The following is a 13105-nucleotide window of genomic DNA, read 5'->3' as shown; positions in this document are numbered from 1 at the left end:
AATCCCAACTCAGCTGCCCACACGCCGAGTACACTGCTCTCCAATCAGGAGCAAGTCCTACAGTTTATTGGTTGAACTGGAGGCAGCTGTGCGGAAGCTGTTTACTTCTCTCCCAGCGCCATATTGTGGGAGAGCAGATGCACAGAATAAGTCTTAATTCCAGTAACTCAGTCCAGTCCGGGCTGCTCCCCACAGATCCCCCTTTCTTTTTATTTTTTGGCGTTGATACGCGCCTGTCTTCGGTGTCCCGCGGCACACACTCTGCTCTACTTGCTAGAGTTGCCACAGGTTCTTACAAGTCCTATCAATCAGGCAAACCGAATCCGGGTCCTCTCTTCGCCATGTTGTGAGGAGGTTTTTAGGCGCTGATGCGTGCCTGTGTTCGGTGCCCTGCAGCGCATGCTCTGCTCTGCCTGCAGGGGCTTACAAGCCCTAACAATCAGGCAAACCGAATCCAAGCCTTCTCATTGTTGTATTGTGGGGAAGCCTTACTGATGTTAATTCGTGCCTGTCTTCGGTGACCTGCGGTGCATAAGCTGCTAGCCGCCGCAGGTGCTCATCGCCTCACTTAATCAGGCAGACCGAATCCAAGCTTTCTCATTGCCATGTTGAGGGGAGGCCTTTCTATTTCTCTATTTCTCTATCTCCGGGCATTCCTATTTCTCCCATTTTACTTCTATCTTCCAGCATTCCTATTTCTCTCACTTTGCTTCTAAACTTCTATTTCTCTTATCCCTGCAGCTTTCCGGCACCTCGCCCCGCCGGCGGGTTCCCGGCTCTGCGCCGCTTCAGCCCACGCCTCTCTCATCTGCGCGGCTCGGCTTTGCGCGCGCACACTCCGCGGTCTCGCACTTAACCCTTTCGCGTCTGAACCACGGCCTCGCGCCAGCCCCGTTCCCTATCTACTTGTGCCCCGCACGCTCTCTCTGCGCACGGCAGCCTCCGCGAGTCACACAGCGTAGCTTACGTGTCCGCCACTAGCATTCAATCTAAGTTCCCCGGGCTAGCCTGGCGAATTCAACCCAGCTTACGTCTCCGCCCCACGGTTTGGCTTCCCGTCCTTTGCTCCCCGGGCTAATCAGACGGATCCCAACCAGGCTTACGTTTCAGCTTCTGGTTTCAACTTTTCGCCCCCTATTCCCGGGCTAACTTGAGAACCCCAAAGTGGCTTTCGTATCCGCCTCGGCCTGCCCCCCGCGGCTTCAATTTCCCTAACATTTTTCTCTACCCGGTATGTTTCCCCAAGCTTTCCTCCAACAATACTCCTCCCTCATTTCTCCTGGCCTCTCCCCACAGTCCGCATCTGAGTCTGTTTGTTCTAGCTTTCACTTTCGCTTTCGACCTTAGAGATTTCTCCCAGCTTCCCCCTGTAGTCCGTATCTGAGTCTATGCCTAGGCTTTCAATAGCTTCTTCCGGCACCTTTTTCGTCCGGCTTTTCCCTAGGCTGTTTGCTAGTCTCTCTCTCCGATATTTTCCCAGTTCTTCCCGTTTCTTCCCTCCTAAGTTTGCTATCCGTCCTGGGTTTCCTATCCGTCCTAGTTTTCCTATCCGAGTCACGGCACCATTATGTCGCTCCCCCTCTTCGTGGAGGAACAACACAGGACCCTGCGCTGTTCTTTCGTCTGCTCGGCCCTCCCCGGGTTTGCTGCTGGTTCTTCCCGGGTTGGCTACTATCCCTTCCACCTCCGTGGAAGGGCAGTTCCCCCTGGCCACATTCCCCACTTCCGCAGGGGAGCGGCACACCGCCGGCCGGCTTTCTCGGGGGCTGCACAGATGTTCCCCTTAGATGTTCCCCCGTGCATGCCGTCTCTCTCCTCCTTTATAGTCCTCCTCTGCCAATCCCAACTCAGCTGCCCACACGCCGAGTACACTGCTCTCCAATCAGGAGCAAGTCCTACAGTTTATTGGTTGAACTGGAGGCAGCTGTGCGGAAGCTGTTTACTTCTCTCCCAGCGCCATATTGTGGGAGAGCAGATGCATAGAATAAGTCTTAATTCCAGTAACTCAGTCCAGTCCGGGCTGCTCCCCACAGGCTGCCTCGAGCTTAGGAGGCAATCTGTTTACAAACGAGAACACAGTAAACTGATCCACACTGACTGGCCTCATTAACTCCTTGTTACTTGTGGTATGTTGTTCTGCAGTGCCTGTTTCCAATTCTCCCTATGCAGCCTAAAAGCACGATCTCGAAAGCATGTCAAGTTCTGTATGTGTCTTATAGACACTGATATATGGTTAGCATGTACTTATATATACCCAGAAATAGTTATTTGGTGGTAAGGATAAAGTTGCTGAAAAGTGTCAATTGTTCTTTAGTTCCTAAAGTATTTTCTATACAAGGATTAGGACTGTGGTGATTTGGTTAACTGCTTCAAGTAGATTTTAGGTTCTGATAGCAGAAATAATGTCTTTCCCAGACACCTCCCATTGAATGCTCTAGTAGTGCCTCCCACCTCCCTGTAGCCATTGTCAGACTTATGGGTGTGTAATGAACTGAAGATCAGACACAATGGATTAATGTGCTAGGAGTTTTTATTTGTAAAAGAGTAAATGAAGTCTTCATTGCCAACTATAAACTTACCAAATGCTCATGGCTTCTTGGTTCTCATTGATAATGCATAAAACTGAATTATTTTTTCATTGTTTGGGTAAAATAAGCAGCCAATGTGAATCCTGAGCTGAAACGATTTTCCTGTTGAACAGGTTTTGTGGCTCATGAATTTATTTTGGACACAAGACCCTTCAAGAAGTCTGCAAATATCGAGGCTGTGGATGTGGCCAAGAGGCTACAGGATTATGGTAAGTACCCTGATAGTAAAGGGCTTCTGACATTCAGGCAGCCGTGCGTGTGACTTCAGATCACTTCCTCAGAGCCCAAACTGAATGTGCAAATGGTAACTGATGCACAGGATAAATGGGGAGCCCAGGGTTCCTGACAACCTTAGAAATCATAGAAAAAAAACAAAAACTTGACTTTATGACTGCTGTAGTTCTACCCTTCAAAGATAATGAAATGTGTATCTCAAGTCCATCAGCAGCCAAGAAAAGCAGTTCTTATAGCTAAAATTTAAAATCCCAGAGAAAATGATTGCTGCTGTTTACCTTCATTTCTGATCAATTCTGATTCCTACCCCATTCCTGGTAAGCAGAGAATCATGAAGGGTAAGCTGGTGTGACAGTGAAGGAAGTGGAGCAAGTAAGCTGTAGAGGTATCAGAGACAAATGCCACTGGAGTTTTAAAGCCGCTTTGGTCATGGCATAGCTGCTACTTTAAAAAAATTATTTATTTTTATTTGTCCAAAAGGCAAAATGATGAGAAAAGAGAGATTTTCTGTTTGCTGGTTCACTGCCCTAAAGCCCACTTCAGCTGGGGCTGGGCTAAGCTAAAACCAGGAACCTGGAACTCAATCTGGATCTCCCACATGGTGGCAGGGACCCCAGTACTTGAGCCATCACCTGCTGCCTCTGAGTGTGTGCACCAGGAGAAAGCTGGATTGGAAATGGAGGCAGAGGTGGGACTCAATTCCAGGTACTGCAGTAAGGGATACAGATGGCCCAAGTGGCGGCTTCACCTGCTGCACCACAATGTCTTACAGGCATATTTGCTTCTTGAAATGAAGAAATAAGCACTTGTTTTCACAAAGAAAAAAGGCAACTTGGACGCATTTGGAAACATGGACTCTTTGTCTATTAGTGTGTATTCATTTAGCTCTGCCTTTTCTAAAAAACAGCTTCTTAGTAATATTATTAACATCAAGAATCCTTCCACTCTCAGAAAGGCTGAGAACTTTGCCTTCTCACAGATGTGGTGTCCTAGCTGAATTTTAATGAATTGATTTTAAAACTAGTGAAAAAAAAAATGTAATAGTTTTACTACTGCATCATAGTGGGAGCCCCACCTGTGACTCACTCCTCTCTTGAATAAATGATCATTATGCGGAGTTACACGTAACATAAATGTGAAAGCCAGAGATTCTATTAATGAAGTGAGCAATTGCCTCCTCAAAATCTCTTGGCGGACATTGTGCTTTGAACAGCTTTACATAGAGTTTACTACCGTGGTGCAGCTTCCATTGAAAGCCTACAAATCTTAAAATTTAAATGTGGCAGCTTCTACTAGCTTGGTTCTTCCATTTTGTATCCTGGTTGAAGTAAAAACCATTTGAGCATCTTGTCTCAGGTAAACACAAGTTTGCTTACCTATCCCAGAGGTCCAGCAAGGGCTATACTCATGTTACCCCGCCCCCTGTACACCTGAAAACTCGCTATAGCCACTTGGGTGAAAAGTGTGCTTCGGTGATTGAATCCTGTTAATGTCTATTCATTGTGGTCGTCGGCATTCGCCCCTTCCCACTTGTCTCTCCTGTGGATATGGCTACTATTGCAACAAAAGACATAGTGATCATGGAAGATGGTCATCTGTAAGCACAGTTCTGGTGGGTGTTGGGTATGGTTAAAAGGTGTATGCAAAAGCTTTGTGATGATTAATGCAGAGCAGGCTTTAAAAAGAAAATTTGGCAGCTTCTGTAACCTGACAGTCAATGTCCTGAAACTCCTTTCTCCTGAATCAGCCTCTCTGCAAATAACTGCAAATGACTGATTCAGGATAAATCTGTCACTTCATGGATGTGCTGCCTACATCACACATCTAACTGCAGCAGCATTTGCAGGGAGGGAGCCCAAAAGGGCTAGGAGGGAGATTGTAATTGACATTATCACCCAGTATTTCCAAGCCATATTCTATCTCCTGACCTAAACATTATTTTAATGTTTGATAGATGGTTTCCACACTTATCCAAAGTCAAATTATCCAGGTGCCTGGTCTGTGGTAGGCATTTAACACATATGTATTAATAACTGAGAGACTGAATGAATAGTTTAAAAATAATGGAAATGACAACACAGTTTCTGGGTCTTGAATACACCTGCTGTATTTGAATTTTCAGGAAAGAGGCCTTGTAATCAGGTGAAAGGCAGAATTACAGAAAGAGGCAGAGAGAGAGAGAGAGAGAGGGAGAGAGAGAGAGAGAGGTCTTCCATCTGCTGGTTCACTTCCCAGATGGCTGCAATGGCCTGAGCTGTGCCAATCCAAAGCTAGGAGCCAGGAGCATCCTCTGGACCTCCCACGAGGGTGCAGGGGCCCAAGGACTCAGGCCATCTTCCACTGCTTTCCCAGGCCATAGCAGAGAGCTGCATCAGAAGTGGAGCAGCCAGGAATCAAACCAGCACCCCCATGGGATGTTGGCACTGCAGTCAGTGGCTTTACTTGCTATGCCACACACTGGCCCCTGTAATCATATTTAACAAGCACCCCTTGGATGAGTCTCCTCAGACAAGTGTGGGCAAGCTGCCTTATCACAGAGTTTTACAAACTGTTTATCAGGTTAATTGCCAGAACCACCTGGGGAGTTTCATAGATTTTTTTTTTTTAAAGATTTATTTGAAAGGCAGAGTTGAGAGAGAGAGAGAGGGAGAGAGAGAAAGGTCTTCCATCGCTGATTCACTCCCCAGATGGCTGCAACGGCTGGAGCTGGGCAGATCCGAATCCAAGAGCCTGGAGCTTCTTCCAGGTCTCCCAAATGGGTCCAGGGGCCCAAGGGACTTGGGGCCATCTTCTATTGCTTTCCCAGGCCATAGCAGAGAGCTGGGTAAGACATGGAACAGCTGAGACTTGAACTGGTGTCCATTTGGGATGCCAGCACAGCAAAGTGGCACCTTTACCTGCTGTGCCATGGTGCTGGCCCCAAGACCCAAAGATTCCTATGCTGTATCCTGGACTTCCTGCATCAGCATCCAGAACCAGGAACTGTTTCCAGAACAATTCTCAGATGGCTCTAGATACAAGCACTGCTACAGCAACATATGTTGGACTGAATTTGTTCATACATGGGATTGACAGCAGATTTAGCAGGTAATGAGATTAGTATGTTCTTAAAAAAGAACTAAAAACAAACAAACAACAACAACAAAATACCTGGGCACTTAGCTTAGTGCCCAGCTATTGCAAACATTTGGGAAGAGAAACAATGGATTGGTTTCTCTCTCTTCCTGTCTCAAATAAATACATAAATAATTTTTGTATGATTGGTTTTATTAACATTTTGTAGTCCATGCCTAAAGCCAAAGCATGCTATTATTCCAATTAACAAAAAGGCAATAAGAACATAAGTAGTAATGAATAATAAATATACGGCATTGAAATATTTCCAAGACTTACTCTCTATAAGAGTGATGCTGTATTTTAATTTTATATTAAAAACAATTATTAGGGGCTGGCGCTGTGGCTTAGTGGGTAAAGCCGCCACCTGCAGTGCCTGCATCCCATATGGGCACTGGTTCAAGACCTGGCTGTTCCACTTCCGATCCAGCTCTCTGCTGTGGCCTGGGAAAGCAGTAGAAGATGGCCTAAGTCCTTAGGCCCCTGCACCCATGTGGCAGACCCAGAAGAAGCTCTGGGTTCCTGGCTTCGGATCGGCGCAGCTCTGGCCATTGTGACCAACTAGGGAATGAACCAGCAGATGGAAGACCTCTCTCCCTCTGCCTTTCCTCTCTTTGTCTAGCTCTGATTTTCAAATAAATAAATAAGTCTAGTTAAGTTTTGTGAATTTAACTGTAAACATTATCATATTATGTGAACAAATATTGAATTATAGCTATCTTATGTACACCAAAGTGTTTAAGGGTGAAAATGCATCAAAAAGCAAGATGGCTAGATGGGTGAACTGAGCCGTGATAAAGTAAATGACTGCACTGCAGAATCCACTGCAGGTGACTACAGGGGGGCTCACAGCCCTTTCAGTGTAGCTGTATGTTGGAAAATCTTGTAATAAAATGGTGTGGAGATAATCCCTTAAACCATTCAGGCATGACTCTACAGCACCGCTAGTAATGATGCACTTTGGGGCAGGCAAGAAGAGCTGACAAGTCTATCAATCTGGGAGCTTTCGTCTTCTTAAAGTTTCATAGAAAATAGTGCAATAAATGGGGAAAAGTTGTTTTTTGCTTTTTTTGGCGGGGGGATCTCTCTCTTGACTATATGCTTGTCAATTCATTCAACTTACATGTGGAAGCTTTTATAAACGTAAAGACACTCTCAGCCTGTGTTCATTGTAAAGGCAAAAGCTCTCCATGTACTGGGTAGCCCTCAGTTGCCTCATCTGTAAAATGAGGACAATAAGTTTTAGCCCAGAAACCTCATTTCTTGTTATCTAATTATTTAACTTTTGACAAGTTACAATTTTTTTCAATGTTATTTCTCTTAATTGAAAATAATACATGATCATTAAAGAGAAATTCTAAACCACAAAGTGAAATAAAAATCCCAGTCTCATTTTCTGGCAACCCTATGCACACTTTATATTCTTCAAGGATTCCTCCCTCATAAAATATAAAAGTATTTTATTTTGTCTTTTTGTAACAAAAATAGATAACACTGTTATATAGCTTGCTCTTTTTCATTTGATACTTTTGAATGTTCACCCAATTTGACATTTATATACTCTTGAGTACTTGCATACTTAATTGTATGGGTATACTATAAGATTCCTTAACCAAACCATTTTGTTGGATATGTTTGTTTCCTAAGTTCTTCTATAAACAGATGAATCCCCATACATATATTTGCAAATGTTTATGATGATTTCCTTAGAATAAATTCTAAGAGGGGACAGCAGATTTTCTTCCACATAAGGGAGGCCAGCGTCAGTGAGTTGAGTTCCCCTTTCTCCCTTTTGCAGGATTCCATGCTCCTACCATGTCCTGGCCTGTGGCAGGGACTCTCATGGTTGAGCCCACTGAGTCGGAAGACAAAGCAGAGCTGGACAGATTCTGTGATGCCATGATCAGCATTCGTCAGGAAATTGCCGACATCGAGGATGGCCGCGTTGACCCTAAGGTCAATCCACTGAAGGTGCGAGGGTGCTGCCCTTTATTCAAAATGTCCCTTACATTAGAAAATAATGTCTGGACAACAAGCCAACAACCCCTGAACTCATATCTGAAAATGGCACTCTTGTTTGGAGTAAGAAAATTCTTCTGATAAGATGCTGCCATTGTGTCAAAATTTAAATCACCCTGAACACCATGAACAGCATTTACCTAAGTATGATGCAGTTGTGGGGTGTAGACTCCCCAAAGGCACCCTCTTGGTTGTCAGAGATGGAAGCAAAAGCTGAAGGACTGTGTCTGGTTGAGCAGTCTAATCAATCTTTGTTTCTGTTTGATGTACTCTAGTGAGGTTATAGCATAAGTATAATTTATGCATTTATCTCACAAACTATGTAGACACAAATTCTTGAATTGGAGTAGTTACCTCTGAGGGCAACTGGATTGATATTTGACTTGGATGTTTCACGTGTTTAGGATTTATGCTGGAGAAAAGTTTGTAAGGCATTATTCCGCCTCTTCCAAAACCTGGTAATAATTTTTCAAAGATTTATTTATTTATTTGAAAGTCAGAGTTATACAGAGGGGAAGAGACAGAAACAGAGAGAGAGAGATCTTCCATTTTCTCTTTCCCTCCCCAAATGGCCACAGTGGCCTGGACTGGGGCAGGCTGAAGCCAGGAGTCAGGAACTTATCCTAAGTCTCTTGGGCCATCCTCTGCTGCCTTCCCAGACACATTAGCAGGGAGCTGGATTGGAAGTGGAGCAGCTGGGTCTCAAACTAGTGCCCGTAAGGGATGCCAGCATCTCAGGTGGCAGCCTTACCTGCTATGCCACAATGCCAGCCCCCAAAACTGTTAATTTTATATCTGGTTAGAGCCTTAAGCTTCTTGTTATATCCAGACATTTAACTGAGACATCATAAACTGAGAACACTATGAAGGCCATGTCTTTATAGCTCCAAGCCACAAAACTAGTCTCAGATACTGGAGGAAGCTGAGGCAAGTCCCAGAACTGCCTTGCTGAAAGTGGAGTGCAGGAGCAGTGGCTGGCAAGAGGCAGGCGGCTTGCTAAATATGAGTTTCTTGGGGTGCTGGATGAATATAGTAAGATCATTTTTACTGTTATTTTTTTTTCTTCTTTCTGGATACAGCTTAATCTTTTAACTTGTAAGCTATTTTTTTAAATGTCAAAATAGACATCTCAAAGAACATAATACTGAGTTAAAAAAGCAAGTGGAAAAAACTCCTCATTGGAGAATATAAGGTTTAAAATGACCTAATTAGGTTCAATGCTACTTATCAATCTGTGCAGTAAGAGAACATGGTAAGCATGGGAAACATGAAATTCAGGAGAGGTTGCCACTGGTGGGGAGGGTGAACAATGAGATGCAGAAGGGATGCACCTTGCGACTGTGAAGCAAATGTGACAACACTGATTTGACTGTTGTTTGGCTGGTATGTTTATCGTATAATTACCATTAGTTTCCGATATTTGAAATACTTCACCATAAAAAATGTCCTGCTCACTGAACTGAAAGGGAACAGCCGCTTGCTCTTCGTGGACCTCCTTCAGAAACTCCGTGGTTGAGGGGAAAGGCGGGGGAGAAAGCAGTGCATCTTTCTGACCCCTCTGCCGTGCATGTCTCTGTCTCAGATGTCTCCACACTCCTTGACCTGTGTCACGTCCTCCCACTGGGATCGGCCGTATTCCAGAGAGGTGGCAGCGTTCCCACTCGTAAGTTCTCCCGGAAGCTGATTGTGCCAACTGGGATGGTGCTCCCATGCTTAGGCGGCCCCTGCTCGGAGGGATTCCCACTCAGACTTGCCTCCCCACTCCTAATAGTTGCCTCAATGTAGAAACCATATGGGGGGCACCTTAGAAATTTGGGTCATGTTAAGAAACGCAGAGCAAATGAACTAGCTTTCAAAAGTCTGAGGGCAGAGCCAGAGCATCAGCCACAGGTCTGAGAACCCAGGGGGAGGAAAATAGGCATCCCTATCAAGTGGATTAATGTGTTTGCTATCACCTGTCAACAAGGAGAGGGCCCTGAATGCAGTCTGCCTTTATTTCCTGACGCTTTTTTGGAGAAGGTGCTCTGCAGTGTCACTGAGCAGTCTGGACAGGGCTCAAAAGTTACTCAGTTTCTTGTGTTTTTGTTTTGTTTTGCCAGCAACGCAGGGCACTTGTTGAGCTAATGTTGTCTTGAGTCGGAGGAATATCACTACAACCTCCTTTCTTCCAAAAGAAATCTCAGAACACCCCCACAGCATTCCATCTTTTGTCTTTTGCAGCCCTTTGTGAAACCAGAGAACAAATTCTGGCCAACCATTGCCCGCATTGATGACATATATGGAGATCAGCACCTGGTTTGTACCTGCCCTCCCATGGAAGTCTACGAGTCCCCATTTTCTGAACAGAAGAGGGCTTCTTCTTAGTCCTTTCTCTCTAGGTTCAAGGGACTTCTGTGCTGCCCCTCTCTGGAGCATTTGACAAGCAAGAATTATTTGACCTCTTACCCCGGGCTCAACTAGGGGTTTTATATACTGTGTATATTTTTGTAATCTCTGTCAAGGTTAATGTAAATGCAGTTAGCAAGATTGATTTGCTTTGGTTCTTTGCTTCCACATGTACCAGTTAATTTTCAAGTTGCCTTGATTTGGGAATCATTTAGGTTTTTTGCATAGAAAATTTGGAGTGTACTAGCAAATTTTAACTTTCAATGTGGCAAGTATGCAGATATTATAGAAGCTGTAGGGGAGACTTGATAGGCATTTTTGTTCCAAATAAGTCCTTGTGGACTGTGCCACCTATGGGAAATCCCAGGGCAAATGTTTACATTTTGTATACTCTGAAGAAATCTTTTTGCTTTGACTAATTTGTAATAGTATTGCCATTTTCCTTTTCTGTGTGTTTTTTTCTTATATGCATTTATTAGTAGTCTAATAAAAATGTTTCAATTTAAAGGATGCCCTCCTTTGGGCCCATCTGATACTTTTATCTTCATCATCCTCTGGACGTAGAGGGGACTGAAGGGCAAGGAGAGCCCTCCACCCAACCCCGTTGTGGTAGTGTCCGTGTCGCCTTTGACTGGCTGGAGAAGCAGCTTGGCTGTCTTGGCCAGCAGTGAGGGCCACTTTGGCCCTTTGCATTAGAATTGTGTTTGGCTACATATAACTGAGATGCAATCATAGAAGTTCAAATAGCAGTGTTTTTTCGTTTTGTTTTTTTGTTTTTTTTCCTCTCACTTAATTCTGGAGGTAAGAAGCCCAAGGCTGTGCCATTTCAACCTTCTACTCCGCCTTCCTTTGCATGTAGTTTTCATTCTCATGGTCTCAAGAAGGCTGCTGCAGATCTGGGCATCATCACATACTCATTCTAGATTTTAAAAAAAGGTGGGGAGGGACAGAGCAGAAGACAGAATCCATCCAGCTCTGCTTCTTGTGAAATGCTTCCCAAGAGGTTTTATCCAGTACCTCCTGCTTATGTTCAGCTGGCCAGAATTGGTTGAAGTTGCTACTCCTAGCTGCAAGAGGGTATGTGGAGGTCTCTTACCTGGGCATGATATTGGCTAGAACAATATCCAGAGTCTGTTAACTTTAAAAAGGGGAAGAATGGGTTCAGGGTAGGGGACCAGCACTCTGGCCAAAAATAACCTGCCCCAGAAATAGCAAGTGCTTCAGATGTCCTCACCTGGTGGTCACTGAGCGCTAGCTCACCTCCTGCCTACTTAGTTCCTTTCCTGGCAGCTTGCTCCAGCAAATATCCCTGAGCATCATGGGGCTTTTTGCAAGAGAGCTAGACGTAAGGACTGAGTGCTCTGTTGAATTCTCTGCATACGGTCCAGTTGGAACTGGAACATAGGCTGACCTGTTCCAGGGCCTATTGGCCACAACAGGTGCTGCTCTGCCTTGGGACGGCAAACCCAGAATGTGTGCCTTTCCTTAGCCCAAGCCTTGCATCAGGCGAGCGGGCAGCCATCTGCTCAGAGCAGCCTTCCTCATTAAGGACATGCACATGAAAATAAACTGCTTGAACTGATCAGCAATTTCCCCTTTCTTTATCCAAGTATTTGTAGTTGAGGTGATAGCTGGTCACTGCTTGACCCCATAATGCATCAGAAGCACAGGCAGGTGATTAAGAGTCAATGTATAACCATTTGCCAGGCTCTCCTCCCTTTGGAGCCCTCTCTCTGCCACCTTTGCTGGCTGGCTCTTGCACATTCATCTTGACTCAACATCTCAAAAATGTCTTCTTTACCTCTCTCCATGAAAATAGGCACTCTGTTATTTTCTCTCGACACTTAGTCTATTCCCTCCCATATCTTTAGCACAATGTGTAATTGTTTTTACTACGTACTAAGTTTTTGTCTCTTTATTTTATTTTATTTTATTTTTTTATTTTTGACAGGCAGAGTGGACAGTGACAGAGAGACAGAGAGAAAGGTCTTCCTTTGCCATTGGTTCACCCTCCAATGGCCGCCGCTGCTGACGCGCTGCGGCTGGCGCACCGCCTGATCCGATGGCAGGAGCCAGGTGCTTCTCCTGGTCTCCCATGGGGTGCAGGGCCCAAGCACTTGGGCCATCCTCCACTGCACTCCCTGGCCACAGCAGAGAGCTGGCCTGGAAGAGGGGCAACCGGGACAGAATCCGGCGCCCCGACCGGGACTAGAACCCCGTGTGCCAGCGCCGCTAGGTGGAGGATTAACCTATTGAGCCGCGGCGCCGGCCAGTTTTTATCTCTTTACCTTACTTATACTGCATTCCCTGAGAGAAGAGACTATATCTCACTGTTGCATTCCTAGTGCTAGGCCAGGCCTCCCACATAGTGTGTGTTCAGCACATAAAAAGCAATATGAGTTGAATGAACAAAGGAATGATCACTTATCTCAGGGAGGCACAATGTCATGAAACCAGTATTTCCAGTGTTGGCTGTGAGCAGTTCTGTTGAAGTTATGTATAGAATGCAAGGCAATGAAGATGGGGCCTCTGGACAGAATGGGTAGATTGTGTTCCCAATTTAAGAAATGTTTTGGCTGGCGCTGCGGCTCACTAGGTTAATCCTCCGCCTTGCAGCACCGGCACACTGGGTTCTAGTCCCGGTCGGGGTGCCGGATTCTGTCCCGGTTGCCCCTCTTCCAGGCCAGCTCTCTGCTATGACCAGGGAGTGCAGTGGAAGATGGCCCAAGTGCTTGGGCTCTGCACCCCATGGGAGACCAGGGAGA

The 13105-nt window shown here is 45.3% G+C and overlaps 1 protein-coding gene across 3 annotated transcripts in view; it reads left to right on the top strand.

Annotated features, from left to right (window-relative positions):
• GLDC (glycine decarboxylase) overlaps positions 1-10873 on the top strand; it is a 142188-nt gene extending 131315 nt beyond the window's left edge. For 2 of the 3 annotated variants that reach the window (XM_051858196.2, XM_002708098.5), the window contains 4 exons: positions 2702-2797; positions 7735-7907; positions 9538-9618; positions 10176-10507. In XM_051858196.2, coding sequence (XP_051714156.1) covers positions 2702-2797; positions 7735-7907; positions 9538-9618; positions 10176-10319 — 494 coding nt within the window. In that variant the 3' untranslated portion in view covers positions 10320-10507. Of the gene's footprint in view, positions 1-2701; positions 2798-7734; positions 7908-9537; positions 9619-10175 lie in introns of all 3 variants that reach the window. The other variant, XM_051858199.2, reaches the window with a different exon arrangement.
• The last annotated feature ends 2232 nt before the right edge of the window (positions 10874-13105 follow it).

This window comes from Oryctolagus cuniculus, chromosome 1, assembly GCF_964237555.1.
Source record: "Oryctolagus cuniculus chromosome 1, mOryCun1.1, whole genome shotgun sequence".
Lineage (NCBI taxonomy): Eukaryota > Metazoa > Chordata > Mammalia > Lagomorpha > Leporidae > Oryctolagus > Oryctolagus cuniculus.
The sequence above is the reverse complement of the archived record's forward strand: the minus strand, read 5'-3'. Positions and strand labels throughout refer to the sequence as shown.